General features: G+C 46.5%; 1 protein-coding gene across 4 annotated transcripts in view; it reads right to left on the bottom strand.

The window, feature by feature from the left end:
* The window catches only part of LOC147427423 (uncharacterized), a 152,948-nt gene that overhangs the window by 61,875 nt on the left and 68,888 nt on the right, over positions 1–22,185 (bottom strand). For 2 of the 4 annotated variants that reach the window (XM_086497699.1, XM_086497698.1), the window contains one exon: positions 1,271–1,416. In XM_086497699.1, the coding sequence (XP_086353825.1) occupies positions 1,271–1,394 (124 nt within the window). In that variant the 5' untranslated portion in view covers positions 1,395–1,416. Of the gene's footprint in view, positions 1–1,270; positions 1,417–15,081; positions 15,222–22,185 lie in introns of those variants that run through there. The other 2 variants (XM_086497700.1, XM_086497701.1) reach the window with 2 other exon arrangements.

The following is a 22,185-nucleotide window of genomic DNA, read 5'->3' as shown; positions in this document are numbered from 1 at the left end:
CTCCATGGCTCGACAATACACTTGGGGGGCAGCAGCTTGGTCCACCCTCACGGGCCCAGCACTTCAGTTTGAGCTATCTTCCACCAGCAGGATGATAGTGATGCAGGGGGGGCGACCTACACTTCAGCCTGCTACAGAGCTTACTCCACAGGAGTGGTGCAGTGAGAGAGAGGAGTGTTGGGAACTCATCAGTGGCCTAACACTTTGGTTCATCTGGCGGGCCCGCTGTTTCCGCATCTTTGAGGCTCACCGTGTGCCACCAGCAGAGACTGTTCATGACTTTTGGCTAGAGCTGATCCATACTCTCATAGGACAACTTGAGGGACTACAGGGCAGCTCCGACCGCATGCAGGAGCGTTGCGAGGCTTTCCTTCGACTCTGGCGCCCTGGGCCTTTCTACACCATAGTCCAGGGGGTGCTCAGATGGCACTACTGTCCACCTGTGTGGCTCTTCTGCATGCGCTGCGAGGCTTTCCTTCGACTCTGGCGCCCTGGGCCTTTCTACACTATAGTCCAGGGGGTGCTCAGATGGCACTACTGTCCACCTGTGTGGCTCTTCCCTCCTCCCATTTCTTGATTTAGCCTCATTGTATATATGCTGTTTTTTCATTGGGAGAGTCTCCCCATCATGCTTGTTGTAGCCCTCTCTTGCAGAGGTGGTTGTAGCCCTATGGGCAGTTTTCATTAACTAATAGAAGGATCTTTTTCTTGGAAAAAAAAAAATATCAAGTTACAGCACAATAACCAGTTCTTTCTTATCCATGTGAGCGACAATAAGTAGTAAAGCAAGTGTTTTTGTTAGAGTAACAATTGTCTGAGGTTAAAGTACTCGTGAGCATCAAGACATCTATATGCAGATGCAACGGTAACGCTAAATCTGAGTTCCAAAACTAAACCTCTAAATGGTTATAAGTAGAGGACATGACAATTTACTTCTAACCTAATAATTTGTGGTAAGGTTGAGTTACTACACACCAAAGGAGTAAAATTTCACAAGACCGGGTTGCCTGAAAAGCTTCTAATTTAAGAGAGAACTTGGCAGTCAAACCAAAGATCTCTTATCAAGCCTTCACACAAAGGACCAAGGTAGATATATACCTAAATGAAACCAGGAATAGCCCAAATTCACCTATAAAGGAAAGTGCAGCTATAGACTCATAGTGGTCATCCATAAGACAATATAACCATCAACTTCGTCTTGAGCATACATAACACCCAGCGTACGTCATGACTCCAGAAATCAAGGTAGAGATGAAAGGGACAAACTTACCTGTGTCTTCCACAAAAACAGTATCAGGGCACTTTGACTGCTTAGTTCGAGCGTTTGAGAATCCCCGAGTGACTTTTGCTACTGCACTCTTTCCAACGGATGCCAAAAACTCGTGAATATCCATACTTTGGAAGTCACATTTGCCACTGTTACAGACTCCAGAATACAGCTTAGAAACATTTTCAATTGATTCACTAAGTTGATAAATCGACACATGACATTTTCTCACCAACAACCAAAGGAGATCTGCACTCATTACAGACAAAAGAACTGGGTATACAAATCCCAAAAATTACCTTCTTTTAATAGTTACTGAAAAGATGGGGACAAAAATAGTGAACAAGCAAAGTTGCCAGAATTCACAGCGGAAGTGCACAGAAATGAAATGTTATATTAACGTCTTCAAAAGGCCAAAGTGACCTATGAGACCAGAAAGTTACAATGCGGTGTGTCTGATACAAAGTCAGATTAACAAAATAAATTAAACTAGGATAACAAAATATAAATACTGCGGAATCCTAGACTAAGCTGATAGGTGTGAAAGGTGAAAGGCGTGAAGTGAACTAAGCAGTACAATGTGTAGACAATATGGGAGGGAAGTAGAGGCCCGTCTTCATAGAGATCCATCTTCATCTGCACTCTAGACGACGAAAAAGTATGGCTCGAATCCTTTGTTGTAGCCTCCTTCGAAACTGTGTAGCTCCTCTACTCCATCAGGGTCGTCTAGATCTCCATAGCTCCAATGCTCGGTCTATGAGAATGCCAGTAGTGCGGGCAGACCTCTCCACTGTTGGCTGCTCCTCTGTCTGTTCTTCTGGGTGTACAATATCTAGTGTAAAGAAATCTGTGATCTGTCTCTGGGGTTGTCTCTCTTCAACTCTCCTCAGTAAAGTTTCTCTATGCCTGTGTAACTCAAGTAGATATAGCCCAAGACATCTCTGATCCTCATAACTCATGACCCTAGATAGAGGCCCAAAACCTTCTTTGAATAGACAATGAAAATGGCCTCGTATCTCATAATACATTGTGCAATGACATAGAGAGAGAGAGAGAGAGAGAGAGAGAGAGAGAGAGAGAGAGAGAAATGAAATGAAATGTAATATTAACGTCTTCAAAAGGCCAAAATGACCTATGAGACCAAAAGGTTACATGTGATGAATCTAATACCAGGTCTGGGTACAAAAAGTACGGGGTGGGTTGAAAGCTGATAAAAAGGGGGGGGGGGGGGGGGGGGGGGGGGAGGGGACTGATACAATGGAGCTCTCTGATAGTAGAGACTTCAGTATCCTAAAGGCCGGAGAAATGAAATGAAATGTTATATTAACGTCTTCAAAAGGCCAAAATGGCCTATGAGACCAAAAAAGTTACAATTGGTGAATCTGATACCATGTCTAAGTACGGAAATTACAAAGGTACAAAGAACTAACACTAAGACGCTAAGGAGAAAGAAAATGGGGGGGGGGGGGGGGGGGGGGTGTGTTTGTGGGTTCAGATGAAATTTCTCATTGGTCGCTATCGGATCTCATCGACCTCCTCCATGGTCAATACTCTGGTAGGGCGTCTTGCATGTCGAGCTAGAGTGATCTATATCTTTTGTTGCAGCCTTCGTCTGTAGTGGGAGACCCCCCGAGGTCGTGGACGTCTGGATCTGCCAAGTTCCGTGGCTCGATCAAGTAGTGTACCTCTAGTATGAGTAGGCTCTGAGATTTGTTGTAATGACTGCTCCGTTGGCTCTCCTATGTGGCTGGTGGAAAGAAATCTGTGATTCATCTCTGAGACTGTCTTTCCTCTGATGTTCTCAGCAAGCTCTCCCTAAGTTTGCGCACCTCTAGCAGGAACAATCCGAGACACCTCTGATCCTTGTATCTCATGACTCTAGAAAAAGGTCCAAACCCTTCTCTGAACAGGCAATGGAAGCGGCCACGTATCTCATAGTATGCCGGGCAGTGACATGTGTAGTGCAGCTCTGTCTCTGGCTCTACGTTGCATAGGTGACATATCCTAGCTCCTGCCAGCACCCCTCGAAATCGGCCAGTCTCGATTTGGAGCTGATGTGAGGATGTGCGTATCTGTCCAATAGCGCATCTTATCCCATGAGATAAGAGTGTGTCCATGTATGCAGGCCTAGTCACAAAGCCGTCCTCCGTGAGTTGGAGGAGATGCTCTCTGTAGAAGGCCATCTTCGTGCCCAACTCCTGTGTCGGTTGTATCCATGTGCTCCTGGTATTTAGTTGAATCAGATCCTCACGTATGAGTCTTGTGATCTCTATCCGTGTGAGAGACAGGGAGGGTGCATCCAGAGAGTATTGAAGCGGAGGTAATCTATCCATCTTGAGACCATGCGACTGAAACCATGCCGTCATCTGTCCATACCAACATGTTGTATCGCCTTGTAGAGCTAGTTGTCGAGATGACTCCAAGGCAAGCCGAGCGTATCTGTCCCTGGGGAGATCCCATAGACCGTGCATAAAAGAAACTGATCTCGTCAACGCCTCCACCACGGGGGGGGGGGGGGGTAGCTCAGCTTGGATAATCTCATGTGGTACTGAGGCCTTAGCCCGAATCATCCGAGCGATCACAGAGACCAGAGGCCTCTCCATACATCTCCATCCATCTGTGTTGCCAGATCTCCCATGGTGGTCTACTGAGGGTCCCCATACCTGAACTCTAGAGTCTATAGAGCATAGCTGGAGTTACTAGAGTGTCAAAAAGCCAAAGCTTTGTTCGCGGTTCCTGAAACTGAACCTACGAACACATCCTCTCCAGTCCTCCCAAAGCTGCATATGCTCTCGTCAGTTTAGTCTTTGATGCTCTCCTTAGTGAAAACACCCGTCCACCGAAGACTACCCCAAGATAAGTATATGCATCTGTGTACTCCACAATCTCTTGGCCATACATAAATGTGGGTGCCGACCTCCTAACCCACTGTGGTGTGGTGTTGAACGCCATAACCTTGGTTTTCCCCAGATTGACAGACAATCCACTGTCACGAGCAAATGTATGCAGAGCATCCAAGTGACGTTGCATCCCCTCTGGTGAGTCAGAGATCAGCACAATATCATCAGCATATAGTAACAAATGCGCAATGGAGGATTGGGGGAACGCACTATATGATGTGGGCCATGAGCCCCCATTAGTACACAAGAGGGCTGTGGAGAGCTTGTGAGCCGTTGTCTATGGTGATGGCGAGTGGGAGCTACAGGGGGCCGTGGGTACTACGCAGGGCGTAGGCGGCGGATTTTTGGCCGATGGGGTGGCGACAGGGGTGGTGCGCCCACATGGGGGTGAAGCGGTTGCACCCAGAGTGATTGATGACGTGGGACCCCACTAGAGGTGAGTCCCGCGGCCCTTGGGGCCCCAAATTTTTGAGAAAAAAAGAGAGGGCAATAGCGACCTCGCTATTGTCTCCCCCCCTCATGGAAGAAGCTGATCCCACAGTGAAGGGAGCCCGAGGCCGTTCAAAGAACTAGCAAGGGAAAGTGGAGAGCGGAGATCAAGCAAAGCAAAAGAGAGGAGTTCAAAGAATCAAAAGGCAGGTGCAAGGGCGGGCGAGTTGGGCGGACATTAGGAAGATGTGTACACCATGCAGAAGCTACCAAAAATGAACTATAACAAGTCCTAGCAATGCAAAACAAATTGAGCCCCCCTGTCCCCTTGACGCTCTACATAGTCCGAAAACTCATCCACATACATCCCAAAAAGAGTCGGGGATAGGGGGCATCCCTGCTTTACTCCAATATTGGAGAGGACCATGTCCGACATTCCCTCAGTGGTGCGTACCCGCCCCATCACTGTCCTGTATAGAGCCAGAATCCCCCAAATCAGCTATGTAGGCACACCCATGTCCTGTAATCTATGTATGAGTCTCGCTCTCAGCACTGTGTCGAAAGCTTTGCGGACATCCACAAAGCAACAATAGATCTTCTTGCCATGGTGTCTACCCTCCTCAATAATAGCTCTGAGTGTCAGAATCTAGTCAAGAGTGGAGAAACCTCTCTTGAAACCTGCTTGCCCTGGTGCTCTTATGCCCTCTCGCTCTGCCCATCTACTCAGCTCTTGTTCAAGAATGGATGCATACAGCCTAGCTAATGTGTGCCCAACCATGATGGTGCAATAATTCCCGGGAATCATGGAATCTCCTGACTTGAAAATAGGCACAATCGTGGTCATACTCCAAGTCTCAGGGAAGCCTTCATACATGGCTCGATTAAACATCATAGCCAGGAGGTCTGCGAGCATATCCCTCGCATGGATGAAGTGCTCTGCTACCAGACCATCATGATCATGTGTTCTCCTTGTCTTCATCCTGTCAATAGCTTTCCTTACCCTCTCGGCAGTAAAGAAAGAACATGTCTCCGGGCATGTCTCTAGTGGGTCCGGTAGAGGTGGTTGTCCTAGTGCTGTGTAGAGAGATGTGGCATATTCCCCCCATGTCTCGGTGGAGGTGACCGCCGGTGGTGGTGAATGTTCGTGGAATAGCCTCCATGCTTCGCCCAAGTCCTGACTTATAAATAACTGATACAGATCTTGCTCTAGCTGGGATAAATAAGCCCTTTTCTTTCGTCGCACTAGGCGGCGAAAGATAATCCGTGACTGTCTATGTGTGGGAATACCCATGAGCACTTCCCTCTATAACTTGATCCTCATCTCTCCACTCCTCATCATACCAACTGTTCTGGGGCATTTTTCCAGATCGTCTCCGTGTAGGCTGGTTGTGGGGGTATGCTTCGGATGCTACATCATGGAGCGTCTCTGTCAGTATCTGAGTGAGTTCATCTAGTGGCCGTCCTGGCTCCTCGGTGCATAGCTTCCTATATATCTCATCCATATACACAGAGTCTGTCTCCCTCATGAAGGTATACCGGATGTGTGTAGGGACCTCTCCTAATGGAGCTGTGCTGAACTGAAACGTCAGGGTGAAGGACAAGATAGCATGATCAACTGCTCTAGTGCCCACCATGAAATCTTGAAAGAATGGAATGAGGGCCATAACATAATCCACTGTGTTGGCACCATGTCGGTGTGGAAAGCAAGTAATCCGCACAAAATGGCCAATCTATGTGCGGTTCCCATATCTATCAAGTATCTGCCATATTCCATGTATTCCTCATCTTGTGATAATCTGCATAGACCCATCACTGTATCGTCCAACTCCGTAATCATTTCCTCGAAAGTATCATAAAATATTGTCTGGTGGTGGGCAGTCCTAGCATTGAAATCCCCTAGTATGATAATGTCACCATCCTTAGAAAACTCCCACATGTTATTATCCAAAATAGCAAAGGGAGATTGTCCCCTAGGTGATGCATATACTGACGTACTAGGGGGAAAGTAACAGATAGCAATGTAGAGGTATCTGCCCGTCTCTACCCTGAGCCTCACCCACATGTACCTAGCAAACTCATCCCTGCGCGCTATATATATCAATGGCTGCAACTCCTCCATAAATAAAACTGCCACTCCCCCTAAGCCTCGTCCTCGATGCTCCGATCTGGTCTCTTGTCTGTAGGCTGTCTCCCATCTATATCTGCTCACCTGTGGCATGGATTGCTCAGGGGCTTGATGCGTCTCCGAGTAGAAGATGATGTCTCTCCTTGTGAAGCTATCCTCAAAGGCCCCTACATCAAGACGAAGTGAACCGTTACAATTCCAGGTTGCCATCTTTAGTGTGGTTTTATGGGTCTCGCACCGTCATGCGGGACGTCGCTCCAATATCACCACCTTTCCATCTCTGTAAAAAGCAATCTTCCCCTTTTCCCTTGCTGCTCTAATTCCGGCATTACTTCTTGCATATGAGCAATCTGCGAGAGGATGAGGTCATCTCCAAGAAAGATGCCAGTCTTCTTTAGAGTCGGTCTCTTCTTCAGGAAATCCTTCTTCGCTTCCATGGATGGGAAGCGGAGAATGAGTGCCCTTTCCTTCGAGGTTTCTCCGTTGCTTCCGCTTTTCTTTGTGCCCACTCTCCAGGCCCTTGTATGCGTCTGTTCGTTCACCCCCATCAGAGTCATGAGTTCTTTCACCTCTTCCTCCACACATTATCTTGGTCTCTGAGGCCACATATCCTTACATGTAAGGCCCGCACACGTCTCCTTTGCTCCTCTTCTAGTGTCAAGTTGATGATGGTTGGTGTGGGGGTGGGGGTTATTTCCTTGCCTTTCCCTTTCTTGACAATCTCGATCCATTTTTCGGCCTTTTCTGCTTTTTGTTGGGTCTTTGTGATGACATCTACCCACGGGGTCGTCATTTCGTTTTGTTGCTCCCCACCTTCTTTGATGGCCCGCACTTGTTCTTTAATCGTGTTAAGCTCTTCAACTACTGAGAGTTAAAGCTCTCCCTCTTCAAGGACATTCTGCGATCGCACCTCTGCAAGCTCTTTCTTGAGTAGTGCGATTTCCTCATCTTGAGCCTTCACGCGGTCCGAGAGAGAGAGAGGGAGAGATAGATAGATAGATTTTATTATCGTCCTCGGAGGTCAAATATGACCTATGGGACCAAAGTTAAATGTGATGTAGTATGTGTATGGCTGATGAGTGACTCTCGATGCTCCAAAATTGTAGTGATGAGAGTTGCAATGGAGAGCCCACACTTTGGCTGGGAGAGGAAAGTGTGTAGGTCTAAGTTATGGCTGAAAATGTGAGAGAAGCAAGTTCGGATGTGATCAAAAGCTGAACACTCTAGTAGTGTGTGGTACTCAAACTCTCGAACTTGCAGTGAGCATAATGTGCACAATCGATTTGACTCTTCTCCATTGCCCCAACGCCCTATCTCGCATCGAAGGAAATGGGAGCTAAGCCGAATTGCTGCGATAGTGCGTATCGCGGACAAGGGAATAGGCTCAAGCATGTAAGTGTGAGTACGGTTTCCTCTCTCAGCGAAGAACATGGTTTTGTAGTTGGGGGCAATATAGGTGGTGTAATGTATGAAGCGTGACCCACCGGATTTCTCCCAAGCCGTAATACATTGGCGTTGTAGAAAAGCTTCATTCACTTGAGAGTCAATTGAAGCATCATGTAGCAAGTGTAATGTAGAGAGAGAGAGAGAGAGAGAGAGAGAGAGAGAGAGAGAGAGAGAGAGAGAGAGATGTGGTGCTTCCTATGTCTATGCGCATTTGGGGTGTCAAAGCTGCACCATCGGTAATGCAATGTAAACAAGCTGAGGTCCGCAGTTCGTGGAATGAGACACCATATTTTAGAGAGGGCTTGCGGGTTGCTTTCCTACCGCCCGAAGCTCACCCCTTGGATGGCCCAACTGCCTCCAAGAAGATGCGCAGTTAGTCAAATGCTTTACCAATTCATTCATGCAGACTATGGATTTACATGTAGTTTCTTGGAATGCTAATGGTTTACAGACTTCTCGGGTAAGAGGTTCACGTAAGCTTTTACTTCGCAGAGATTTACACGCTCATGTAGTAGGCACTATGGATATATTACTAGTACAGGAGCATAAGATTGTCACTCCCTTTGGTAATCTCATGCCCTCGGGCGCTCACACTTTTTGGGAGCCTGCTCTGGGCATTCATGGACAGTTGCAGTGTATGCATTTCAGTGGGGCCACGTTACTTGGCCTCAGTTCAGCAGCATGGCACACTTGTCACTGGCAGAGCAGTCTATGTTTCTATTCAGATTCTGGACTCTATCATTGGTTTTATGTCAGTCTATGCACCCACTACTCCTCGGGAGAGAGCTACTTTTTGGTCCTCCTTGGCTGCTGTTCTCCCTGCTATAGACTCTTGGGTTGTTGGAGGCGACTTCAACAACGTCGAGAGCGACTCTGACTGGCGATCCATCACACCTCCAGTTCTATCATCCATTTCTCCCGATGAGCAGCCAGCTTGGGATCGATTTCTTCTAGCTATTCAAGGTGTTGACGCCTGGCACATACCCTCTTTTGGTCACCACCCTGCTACACTTCATTACTCGTGGGGGTTTCAGAGACAACAGGGAAGATTATTAAAGCGACTTGATCGTTTTTACATTGGCCCTTGGGCAGCAGCTCTAGGTGGATTTACTACTATTTGGAGAGGGACCAGCCTCTCAGATCATTTACCCATCTCATTGTTTATCTCCTTCACTAGATCCTCTGCACAGAGACGAGGCTGCCGCATCCCTGACAATGTTCTCACCACTGAAGTTTTGCAGCAGCAGATTCGTGACTTATGGTCCACGGGTGCTTCTTATTGTGGTCCCCCTGGAGAGTTCCTTGCCCACTGCATTACTCAGTCTAGTATTTACTGCCGTGATCAGACCGCTATTATTCATCGTCAGTTGAGAGTACGCGAGTCTGATCTCCATATTCCACTTGGTTCCACACAGCGCTTGCTTGAGGAGTGGCCTCAGGATGCTTATCTCGCTCTAGACAGACAGAGCTCACAGAGGAAATTCGTCGCGTACAGGAGGCTAGGTCTAAGTTCACTCATCATGCTTCAGTATCTCATTGGATAGCTAAAGCTGATCGAATGAATAAGGACTTCTTCGTTGCGCATAAAGAGCGCCCTCCTGGCACCACCCTTCGGACTTTGTGCGATGCTCAGGGAACACTACATATACATCCTGATGTTATTCTTGATATGTCTGCAGATTATTTTGAGGCATTGTTCACTGCTGATGTATGCACTACTGAGGTTTTACTTGCCCGTGAGCAGATCTGGCATCACACCCGACGTCATTGTACAGACACTATGGCAGAGATCTTGTTGGCTCCATTCACACTTGCAAAGCTTCATGCTACTATCGAGAGCCTAGATCCATCTTCCTGTCTAGGAGAGGATGGCCTCACTAGAGCTTTCTTTTTTACTTATTGGGATGTATTGCATATACCACTGCTTCGCGGTTGTCAAGACATCTTTGCATCAGGATATATGTATCCGGATCTTTGTTCAGGTCTCATATCTCTTATTCCGAAAGGGGGTGACACCACTCAGCTCCGTCAGTGGAGACCTATTACCCTACTCCCTTCAGTCTATAAGATATTAGCGTTACTGATCAGCCATCGCTTGCGACCCTTCTTACCAGATATTATTCATACTTCTCAGACAGGCTTTGTCATGGATCGATGCATACTGGATAATATCTTCACTTTTTATGAGGCAGTAGAGTGGGCCAGATCATCTTTTGAACCTCTCGCTTTTTTCATCCTTGACTTCGAGAAAGCATATGATTGTGTTGAGTGGGACTTTCTCGAAGGATCATTAGCCAGGATGGGTTTCCCTTCGAGATGGATATCAGGCATTTCCGCTCTCTTCAGGACCGCCAGCAGTGCTATTACTATTGGTGGTCGTGTCAGTCGCAATTTTGAGCTTTCTCGATCTGTCCGTCAAGGTTGTCCTTTAGCAGCATATCTGTATCTGTTTGTAGGAGAGACTATGTCCGACTTTCTTCGTGCTCACAGTCATGCATTTTGTGGCTTGACCATGCCAGTACCTTCAGCTCCGGACCTTATCGATTAGGAGTTTGCTGATGACACTATGCTCATGTTGCGCTATTTGCTAGTAGCTCTTGATGCCATGCGGGAGGCCCTGGAGGTTTTTTGCATTGCCAGTGGTGCACGCATTAACTGGCATAAATCTTATGGATTACTGGTTGGCAGTGATGACATACCTACTTGGGGGGTAACTGATGGTTTCACATGGCTGCAGTCGGGTCAGACATGCAGATATCTGGGCTTTCAGGTTGGTTTTGACGTTTCCTCATAGTAGCAGTTTGCACCCGTACTACAGTCTATTCGCAGGAAGCTATGTCATTGGTCTTCACGTCATCTGTCGTTGGCTGGCCGTGCATTGGTCGCCAACCAGGTCATTCTGGCTACAGTATGGTATACGGCCTCTTGTTGGATGCTACATTCTGGTGTGATTGCTCAGCTCCGCAGACTAGTGCGGAACTTTTTATGGAGTGGCACAGATGGGACTACTGATACTCGTGCTCGAGTTCGCTGGTCCACGATTATTCGTCCTAGGTCAGAGGGAGGCCTTGGCATAATTGATCCAGAATTACAGAGCCGCGCCCTTCTTACCAAGCTTATTGTTCGGGGTCTTTTTCCCGACGAAGAACCTTGGAAGATGCTTCTTCAGGCCGCTCTTTCCACAGCGACTCCACGCCTCGCCACTAGAGATGGTCATACTTGGCATGTAGGGTATCGTTTTCTCTTTACGGATGCCCCCTTGTTCACCAGCACTCTCTCACCCTTCATCCGATCGCTCCTTCAGATTTGGGTTTCCATGCGACGGGCTATCATACGCTCACCTCCCTCATGTCGTGAGCGCCAACCTCTCATTTGGAATGATGCAGTTCTTGATTCTTCGGTTAATCCACCCCGTCAGCTTGGAGAGAGGACTCGCATTCATTGGGTTGCTTGGGACACTCGCCCTGCTGCCTCAATGCGGTTGTTTCATGAGACACGTATGCTGGATGCAGATTTTGTGGCAGAACATTATGACATTGGTCGCGGGGTAACAGACAGACTCCTTGAGATTGACTACGCGGTTCTTCACAGTGGGACGCAGTCATGCGAGGCACGGTTCAGATGCCTCCACATAGTGGCTGGGAAGGTCTCTTTGCTCAAAACACTCTCTTATTAGTTCGTTTAGACACCATGCTGTTCACAGTTGATACTAACTACTCTCAGGGGATTCATGCTAGATTGACATATGCTACCACCTCCACACCTTGTCTACCCCGGCGCTCGATGGGAGGCCATACGAGTAGTTGGCTCCCGCGGGAAGCGTCGTTGTGTTGACCCCCATTTCGCTTCCGTTGATGCCGCACTTTGGAGGCTTTGGATGTGGGAGGGTCGTGCCCTATCTTAGCTTTATTGGGACCCAGGAGAGTGGCATTGGCCTCACTCTAACCCCACCGGTGCACCTGTATCATTCTTTGAGTACACTGTCAGAATTGGAAGATTAGCATTGATGAGACAGCACCCAGAGCAGCCCACTCGTATGCGTTTCTGGTTACATTCAGGTCTCTCCCATGCCTATCTACAGCAGTTTTGGTTAGCCATCTGGGGTTTACATGCGGCTCGTCGTATTTCTTTTCTCATGTGGATGATTGCACATGCAGGACTTCCAGTTAGGACCAGTGTGACATAAAAACGCGTTTCATGCAGATGAAACCCCGAAACCTATGAAACGTTTTGCCAAAACGCATGAAAAGGACAGGCATTTTTTATGAAACGTTTAAAATTGGGGCTTTTTTTCCAAAAACTTTGTTCAATAGAAGTACTTTGCTAAATGAATCAATGATGCATCAGTTATGATTCATGAAACTAGTGGCTGTGTTTTAACTTTCATCAATACTGAACATCTCTTTGATCGTGCTCACTTGAAGTTGCTTCTAAGCAGTGAGCACTGAGTAGTGAGCACGTCTCTCTCTCTCTCTCTTGTGGACATTAAAGTCTAGAGTCGTGTGCTACATTGTATACATATTTATTATATTTTAATAATATATAATTTAATGTCGTTTATGAAACTTGTTTCATGTTTTTGACGCTATGAAACGAAACGTTTCAAAACCTCGAAACCCCAAAACGACCGAAACCACCAAACGTTTCATGTCACACTGGTTGGGAATTGGCTAGCTACTATGGGTCATGATCCGTTATGTACTCGCTGTCCTTTGCGACCTCCTAAGTCACCTGCACATTGTCTTTGGTCATGCTCGTCTTCACATGTAGTGTGGCTAGCAGTTTGCTTTTTACTTAGCAGAGCCGGTGTTCACCATGGATTTCTCACTTGGGGATCTGTCTCATGGTTGATGCCGATGCTCGGACCGCATCTTTTCTACGAGGGCTTAGACACAGATCCAGCTCTTATGCTTACCTCGACTGGTTATCGGCCAGGGACTTTGGCTATGTTACCACAGATTGCTTGGCAGGGGGATCCTCAGACACGTGATGAAATCTTCTCAGTCATCACTAGCATTACACTATGGAATGTTTGGAGAGCTCGTTGTCTTCACATTCTCAGTGCGGCTCCATAGCTCCTTCCGGATATCCTCACTGCCATTTGGCTGGACATCATTCACACCCTGATTTGGCAGTGGGATTCTTCCTCAGGTACATCTAGAGCAGCCGAGGCTCGTCGATTTGCCTTCCTTCGGCGTTGGGCCCGATCTCCACTCTTCTTCACACTTACAGGTGGTCAGATTACATGGCATTATGCCCCCCCTCGGTGGTTTCTCCTCCACTCATTACACAAGACCACCATGAGATTGTTCTAGTCGAGTTGTCACTATAGTGGCTCTCACCCTTACATTCAGCTTGTACACCCCACGTGATAGGCTATTTTGGCATCCGTTGGGGATTATATTGTACTCAGTAATATACAGCCCTGATTTTTCCACAAAAAAGAGAGAGAGAGAGAGAGAGAAGGAAAGAAAGAAACATCTATTAGAGGCCGAAGTCGGCCTATGAGACAAATCATATATACACGTGTGTCCTCCATCTATCAAGAAAGGACAAAAGTACTAAGTAACAAAAAGTGGTGTTGTGATAAGGGGGTGATCCATGGGAGGCTAGGATACAAGATACATGGTATATAAGGGGCGAGGGTGGAGCTCTATTTCTGGGGGTTATGGATACAAGATACATGGTATATAAGGGGGGAGGGTGGAGCTCTATTTCTGGGGGGGGGGGGGAGGGGGGGGGGGGGGGGGGGGGGTATGGATGCTGGCACTCCAAAACAGCAGCAGATACAATTGAAAACAAATTGGGCCACAATATAAGCATTCACCTCTTTAACTGTAGATCTTTAAGGTCTCTTGGGATAGTTTCCTACGATGTTAAAAATCGTCTTCTTCTCTCTCTCTCTCTCTCTCTCTCTCTCTCTCTCTCTCTCTCTCTCTCTCTCTCTCTCTCTCTCTCTCCGAACCAAATCTTGAGCCGCGGGGTATACTCCCACATCCTCACTTATTTAGCCATCAATCCACACCACTTTAATCTCTCACAAATGTCTACATGCAAAAAATATTGTCACTCCGGATTCACATTAAAAAGACAAAATGTTGCAGTCATTTATAACAAAGTGAGGACTATGTGAACATCACGGTTGCCTGTATGATGAATGTAGAATGAACCACTAGGGAGGTGCATAATGCCATGTGATATTCTTGTAACAAAACGGGATAGCACACGAAAAATAAATAGGTTGAAAATAAATAGAACTTGACTGAGACTAAGAAGGGAGAAGATCGATAGCGTTGAGGACCAAAAGATGGGTTGGTCCTTCCCCCCCCCCCCCCCCCCCCCCCTCTGTTAGAGTTTTGGCATCTCAAGTGACCTGCCCAATGTGATCCCATTATTTAGTTTGGCTTTTAGGTATTTATTTTACTTATTTGTCAAAGTCTAGGTAGGGCATGTTACAGAAGTTGCTATATAAGCAACCCTCAGCCCCCATTGTATACACATCAGTTATTCATTGCCAAGGTTGGTAGGTTCAGGACTCTCTCTCTCTCTCTCTCTCTCTCTCTCTCTCTCTCTCTCTCTCTCTCTCTCATGGGTCTCTCGCTGCTTTTAGGGTTTCCTCACTTCTTCTTGCTGTTTTTAGGGTTTTGAAATTACTTTTTGGTTGTTTTTAGGGTTTTGTCACTGTTTTTTGCTATTTTTCAGGGTTTTGTCATCGGTTCTTGCTGTTTTCTAAGGTTTTGCCATTGTTTTTTGCAGTTTTTTAGGGTTTCAAATCTTCGTTTTGCTATTTTTTAAGGTTTCACGAGCGTTTCTTGCTGCTTTTTAGGGTTTGTTGTATTTTTTTGTTGTTTTAGTCTCTCTCTCTCTCTCTCTCTCTCTCTCTCTCTCTCTCTCTCGCAACAGAGGATCCATACCATATTGGCGCGACATCGGAGCCATCCTTGATACTGATGTATATGTATATGATGCCTCGATTGTCATAGAGCTCTATTGTATCAGCTCACCCTTTGCATTTTCTATTCCCTTTGTATCAGCTTTCACCCCACCCCTACCTACTAATTTCTTTTCAATTCTTTGTACTTTTTGTACCCAGACCTGGTATCAGATTCACCACATGTAACCTTTTGGTCTCATAGGTCATTTTGGCCTTTTGAAGACGTTAATATTACAATTCATTTCATTTCATCTCTCTCTCTCTCTCTCTCTCTCTCTCTCTCTCTCTCTCTCTCTCTCTCTCTCTCTCTCTCTCTCTCTCTCTCTCTCTCTCTCTCTCTCTCTCATGGGAAGCATCGTAGAAGGGCCAACGGCTTCCCCCACGTGTAAGAAGACGCATCCCTCGTCGGCCGCCCACAAAGCCTCTTTCATGTGGACAAGGAAGAGGATGTCGGCAATAGAAGGAAATGAGATAATGGAGAAACGAAGTGGAAGAGTGGAAGAAGGAGAGGAGCACTATTCTTCAAAGATGGACCGAAGAAAGAGATGGCATGTGTAGGAGGATCGCTTTGCGAAATCTACAAGCAAAAAGTGGGCGGCTCGATGAAGGCGAAATTCAGCCATCTATGATGGAAGAATTGAATACCATTAGAGAAGAAATACGGGTTATCAAGGTAGGTGAGGAGAAGAAATCATGGGCCGCGGTCATCTCCGCAACACAAAGGAAAGTAGAAGAGGCTGAAAAATCAATTGGTTGCCAAGAAAGAGAAAGGTAAGGAAGCTCCTTGTACACCCACTCTTATTAACATGATCCTCGAAGAGGAACAAAGGAGGAGGATGCGGGCTCTACATGTGAGGGTAACTGGCCTCAAGGACATAAACAATGTGGAAAAAGAGGTCACAAGCCTCACATCCATGATGGGGGTGGACAAGCCTTTACACACAAAGGCATGGAGAGTGGGCAAGAAGAGTGATGGCCCAGGAGAATATACGTAGATGAATCCAAGATAAGCCCAGATTCACCCTTGAAGGAAAGTGCAAGGTATAGACCCATGGTAGTCACCCACAAGACAATATAACCATCAGCTCCATCATGCATAGTATTGACTAAATACCACGACATCCCCACTAACGTCGTCAGTCCCCAATAGTGGGTGTAGAACTAGGTACTAACATATGCTCCCCAACACAACACACCACACGCACACACACACACACATGAGCATACATCAACACAAAGTTCAGCGTGCTGAGTTTCTGTCATGACTCCGGAGATCAAGGGCAGACTCAGCCATAATGAAGCCTAGCACTAAAAGAAGCATTAAATCGGAAAAATTAGCACAAAAATGAGGTAGTTGATAGGGCATACGCACCACAAAAGATAGAAAGAATTAGCACAATATCAACTGGTCGTAACTCGGACGAAAACTTCACAATGTGACGGCCCAGGAGAATCTTCAAGAGGGAGAGATCTCATACTACGCTCCCCCTCCTTGGAAGAGAAGAAGGAATTCTTGAGAAAGAGGCCTACTCTCAAGAAGACAAGTATTTTCCTCGGTGATAATGTCATTCTCTCACAGCTTACGCATATGAGAGAGGTAATGCTAGAGATTACGGCGGCAAGGGAGAAGGGAAAGATGGCCTTTTACAGAGATAGTCGAGAGGTGATTGTAGAGTGGCACTCTACATGACGGTGTGAGACCTACGGGACCACACTGAAGAAAGCTACTTGGAATTGTAATGGATCTATGAGGTTGGACGTTGGTGCCTTTGAGGACAGTTTCAGAGACGGGGACATTGTTTTCTTCTCAGAGACTCATCAGGCCCTTGGACAGCTTATGCCATATGTGGTGGGATACAGATGGGGGAGTCCCCCACAGGATAGTCATGAGATCTAAGCATGGGAGTAGAGGTTCAGGAGGAGTAGCAGTGCTATTTAGGGAGGAGTTACAACCACTACTACAGATTGTACGGAGAGGATCATACTAGATACATGTGGGTGAGGCTGAGAGCTGAGACATGCCGATTTCTATACATTGCCATATGGTACTTCCCCCCAGTACGTCAATATATGCTGCATCCAGAGGACAGTCGCCTTTCTCTATACTAGATAATGATATATGGGAGTTTTCTAGGGATGGTGATATCATCCTCCTAGGGGACTTCAATGCCCGAACGGGCAACTCTCAGACAATCTTCTACGACACTTCAGATGAGATGCTTAGAGAGATGGATGTGGGTGAGTTGGGGTTTGAAGATGCTCACATGACAGAGAGCAGACGGAGTATGGGAGATACCTCACGGAGATGACGACTACACATGGGTTAGCCATACTTAATGGCTTACAGTGATTTCCTGGAGCAGCCGGTTTCACATGCTTTCCACACAGACACGGGGCCAGTACAGTGGATTACGTTATGGCACAACCGAGCTTTATTCCTTGTATTCAGGATTCTATAGTGGGAGCCAAACCAGTGGGCGTAGTAATGGTTCATGCACTTTTGACATTGTCTGTTTCATTTCAGTATAGTACAACCCAAACATCAGGAGGCAAGTCACATACCCGTTATACAATTACACCAGAGACTGACTCGGTTTATACAGAGGAGAGTTATAGCCGTCTATGCACAGATGATCCTAGCCTCTCAGTGGAGGAGTGCACCACTTTTTTGACTGAGACAAGCATACCCACACACTCAGCCGGGTAGGAGGCGATATTCTGAGAGCATGCCCCATAATAGTTGGTATGATGAGGAGTGCAGAGAGATGAGAGCCCAGCTTCAGAGGGATCTTCTTTTCAAAGTCATCACTTACAGACAATCTCGGATTGCTTTCCGGCACCTTGTCCGACGGAAGAAACGAGCTTACTTGGCCCAAATGGAGTGAGACTTGTATCAGTTGTTCTTGAGTAGAGACTCAAGAGAGGCATGGCCATTCTTTCATGAGCACTTCCCTCCCCCACTGATTTCTTGTCCTGATGTGTGGGGCCAGTATGCCTCATTGTTATATACGGTTCCTTACGGTTCCTGGACAAGGACCCCTTCCAGATCCTACAGAGCGATGCCCACCTACCAGCACCTTCTTTACCACTGAGATGGTAAAGAGAGCCATTGACAGGATGAGGACCAGCAGGGCATATGATCAAGATGGTCTAGTAGCAGAGCACTTTACACATGCTAGAGATATGATGGTAGAGGTTCTTGCAGTGTTGTTCAATCGTGCCATGTGTGAGTTTTACCTGAGACTTGGAGGTTGTCTACTATTGTGCCTATCTTCAAAGCAGGTGATCCTACAGAGCCTGGGAATTATCGCACTATTATGGTTGGGTACACATTGACACGGTTGTATGCATCCATTCTTGAGAAGCAGTTGAGTAATTGGGGAGAGGATGAGGGTGTACGAGCAAAGGGCCAGGCCGGTTTCAAGAGGGGTTTCTCCACTCATGATCATATTTTGACACTCAGAGCCATCATTGAGGAGGGCACGTCACATGGGAGACGGATTTTTTGTAGCTTTCTGGATTTCCGCAAAGCATTTGACATGGTACCAAGAGCTCAATTGATGCGCAGACTGCAGGAGATGGAGGTGCCCATAGTGTTGATTTGGGGGATTATGGCTCTATATAGATCAGTGATGGGACATGTACGGACTCCGGAGGGGTATATCTAATTTAGTTCACTCCACCATTGGGGTGAAACAGGGTTGCCCATTGTCTCCTACTCTATTTGGTATGTATGTTGATGAGGTGTCTGATTACATTGACAGAGAGGGTGATAGAGGTGCCCAGCTGGCAGGGACGTGGATCCCATTGTTATATGCTGATGATATTGTGTTGATCTCTGACTTACCAGAGGGTATGCAGCGACAGTTGGATGCATTACAAAGTTTTGCAGAGGATAGTGGATTGTCTGTAAACCTTGGTAAAACCAAGGTTATGGTGTTTAACACCAAACCACAGCGGATCAGGAGATCAGCACTGACTTTCACATATGGTCAGGAGATTGTAGAGTATACAAATGCATACACTTACCTTGGGCTTGTCTTCACTGGGCCAAGGTTTTCTTTGGGTAGAGCAGCAGAGACTAGAATGACTAGAGCTTTTGCGGCCTTGGGAGGCTTGGAGAGGATGTGTTCGCAAGTTCAGTTCCAGAAACCTTGGACAAAGTTATGGCTCTTTGATACTTTATTAGCCTCAAATATGTTGTATGGGGTGCAGATATGGGGACCTTTTGTTTGCCAGGATGGTTGGAGACATATGGAGAGGCCCTTGGTATCTATGATCTCTCGACTGATCAGAGCCAAGGCCTCCGTACCCCACGCTATCATTCGAGCAAAGCTAGCTGCCCCTCCTATGGAGATTGAGGCACTTACCAGATCATTCTCCTTTGTGCACAGCTTGTGGGATACTACTAGAGACAGATATGCTAGACTGGCCCTTGAGTCTTCCAGACAGTTAGCTCTTCACGGGGACACTTCATGCTGGTATGCACAGATGACATCATGGTTTCAGACGCATGGCTTCACCATGGACAGGCTGCCCCCTTTCCAATACTCTCTTCAAGCACCCTCGATGTCTCTTACACGGGTGGAGATTACTAGACTCATTCGTCAAGACATAATTCAGTTGGATAACAGGAGGACATGGATAGAGCCGCCACAGGAGTTGGACATGAAGATGTCTTTCTATAGATAGCATCTTCTCCACCTCACATGAGATGGGTTTGTGATTCGACCCAACTACATGGACACACATATGTCTCATGGTTTGCCGTGTGCCATTGGTTAGATACGCACATCCTCACATCAGCTGGAGATTGAGACTGGTAGATTCGGAGGGATACCAATAGACAGCAGGATATGCCGCTTATGCTAGCTAGAGCCAAAGACAGAGCTACATTACATATGTCATTGCACAGTATACTATGAGATACGGGGCCGTTTCCACTACTCAGAGAGGGTTTCAGTCCTTTCTATAGGGTCATGAGTTATGAGGATCAGAGATGTCTTGGGCTATATCTACTTGAGTTACTTAGATATAGAGACACTTTAATAGGGAGAGATGGAGAGAGACAGATTACAGATTTCTTTTCACTAGATATGGGACAGTCGGAAGAGCAGCCACCACTGCAGAGCTCGGCCCACACTCACTCGACCACTACCGGCACCCTCATTGACCGAGCACTGGAGCTACGGAGATCTAGACGGCCACGATTGAGGAGAGGGGCTACACAGCATCGACGGAGACTGCAGAGCAGAGGATTCGAGCAATACTCTCTCGACATCCAGAGTGCAGATGAGGATGGATTCTAGTAGTAGTAGTAGTAGTAGTAGTAGTAGTATTTTTGTTCTAGTTCTTTTGTACGCAGACATGGTATCAGATTCACTATTTTGTAACAAATTGGTCTCACAGGTTATTTTGGCCTTTTGAAGACGTTAATATAACATCTTCGTTTCATTTCTCTCTCTCTCCCCCCTGATCTACCTACCATTTTTATATCACCCATTGTACCATTGTATCAGCTCTCATTACCCCCCTTTAACTTTTTTGGTATCATAGGTCACTTTGGCCTTCTGCAGACGTTAATATATCATTTCATCTCTCTCTCTCTCTCTCTCTCTCTCTCTCTCTCTCTCTCTCTCTCTCTCTCTCTCTCTCTCTCTCTCTCTCTCTCTCTCCCCTTGGTCTCTACGCTTCCGCATCGTCGACTTTGACATGGTATCAAAGCTTCGTGCTCCGTGACCCTAGTGGAGCAAGGCAACATTGTTGTGAAGAGGAGATTCACCATGAAGAGAACCTGTGAAGAGGTCTCACTCCCTCCCTTGTTGCTGGCATCAACCCCCCCCCCGTGTCTAGCTGTTGCTAAATTGGCTTTATCTTACAGAAAAATAATTCTAAATGAATTTTTGGATTTATAAGTGAGAGGGTTTTCTCGCTTGGAACACGAAGGAAAAATAATTCTAAATGAATTATTGGAATTTTAAGTAAGAGGGCTTTTTTCACTGGAGACATCCGAGTACAGAGTATTCTTAGTGCGTCATTTAAAGTAATGACGGGAACACTGACAACGGGAAAATCTGTAAGGCCACCAAGAACGGGTACTTCTGATGTGCCACATCGGATGGGTGACAGAGAGCATCGGAAAGAAGTATCCGACCATCCGAGAACGGACATCTCTGATGCGTCATAGGATGGGTGACATAGAGCATCGTGAAGGAGATTGTACCATAAGTGCGATAGGAAAGGACTAGGTGATGGGTATTCCTGATGCGTCACAAGGTGGGTGACGGGTGCATCGCAAAGGGAATATCCATAGTCGGGAGGAAATTCCGAACTGTGTTAGAATTGTGCACAAGGAAAAAGCAAGCACTTGAATGAAGATGGGTTCAGAGGAAACTTTGAGGAAAAACAGAGCAGGATTGCCTTTCGGGAAAGCAGATGCTTTCTCGCGAGGAAGTCTATGTCTGCTTTGCAACTGTGCATGTGATTACATCCAGGGACGTCTGGGAAGTGCTGTGAAAGCATTGTTTTTAACTTATAAGGTTTTATTGAGTTTTTTGACAGATTCAGACCATTTTTAAAGCTGACCAACCGCCCACTTAATAAGTGGGCAGCTATCTGATAAATAAGGCAACAGATCAGCCAGCGTTTTCTCTCTCTCTTTTTTTGACAGAGCATTGAAAAAAAAAATGAAAACTTTAAGAGAAAAAAAAAAAAAAAGCCCGCGATCTCTACGCAAGCAGCTATTCGTGCCTGTCACAAAAATACGGAAGCGTAAACTGACGTTTAATTGCACTTCAAATACTCAAGAGAATTAGAGGGAGCGAGAAAACTTGACACTTCATTGGGGATCAGAAGATGGGCTGGTCCCCCCCCATAAAGAGAATATCTTTATTACTAAGGGAGAATCTTTACAAGCACAGGAACGGGGCATACGCCCGTCCTCTATTCTTTCTTCTGTTCTGTTCTGACTACTGACTGAGAAAGTGTTTCCACTTTCTTACTGCTTAGGGGATTTCCCCTCTTCTGCGAGACTGGTTGGAAGCTCTCGAAAAGAGAGTCTATCTTCCGAAACAGCTCATCGGAA

The sequence above is a fragment of the Adiantum capillus-veneris genome, chromosome 23 (genome assembly GCF_014529385.1).
Source record: "Adiantum capillus-veneris isolate H3 chromosome 23, ASM1452938v2, whole genome shotgun sequence".
NCBI lineage: Eukaryota > Viridiplantae > Streptophyta > Polypodiopsida > Polypodiales > Pteridaceae > Adiantum > Adiantum capillus-veneris.
The sequence above is the reverse complement of the archived record's forward strand: the minus strand, read 5'-3'. Positions and strand labels throughout refer to the sequence as shown.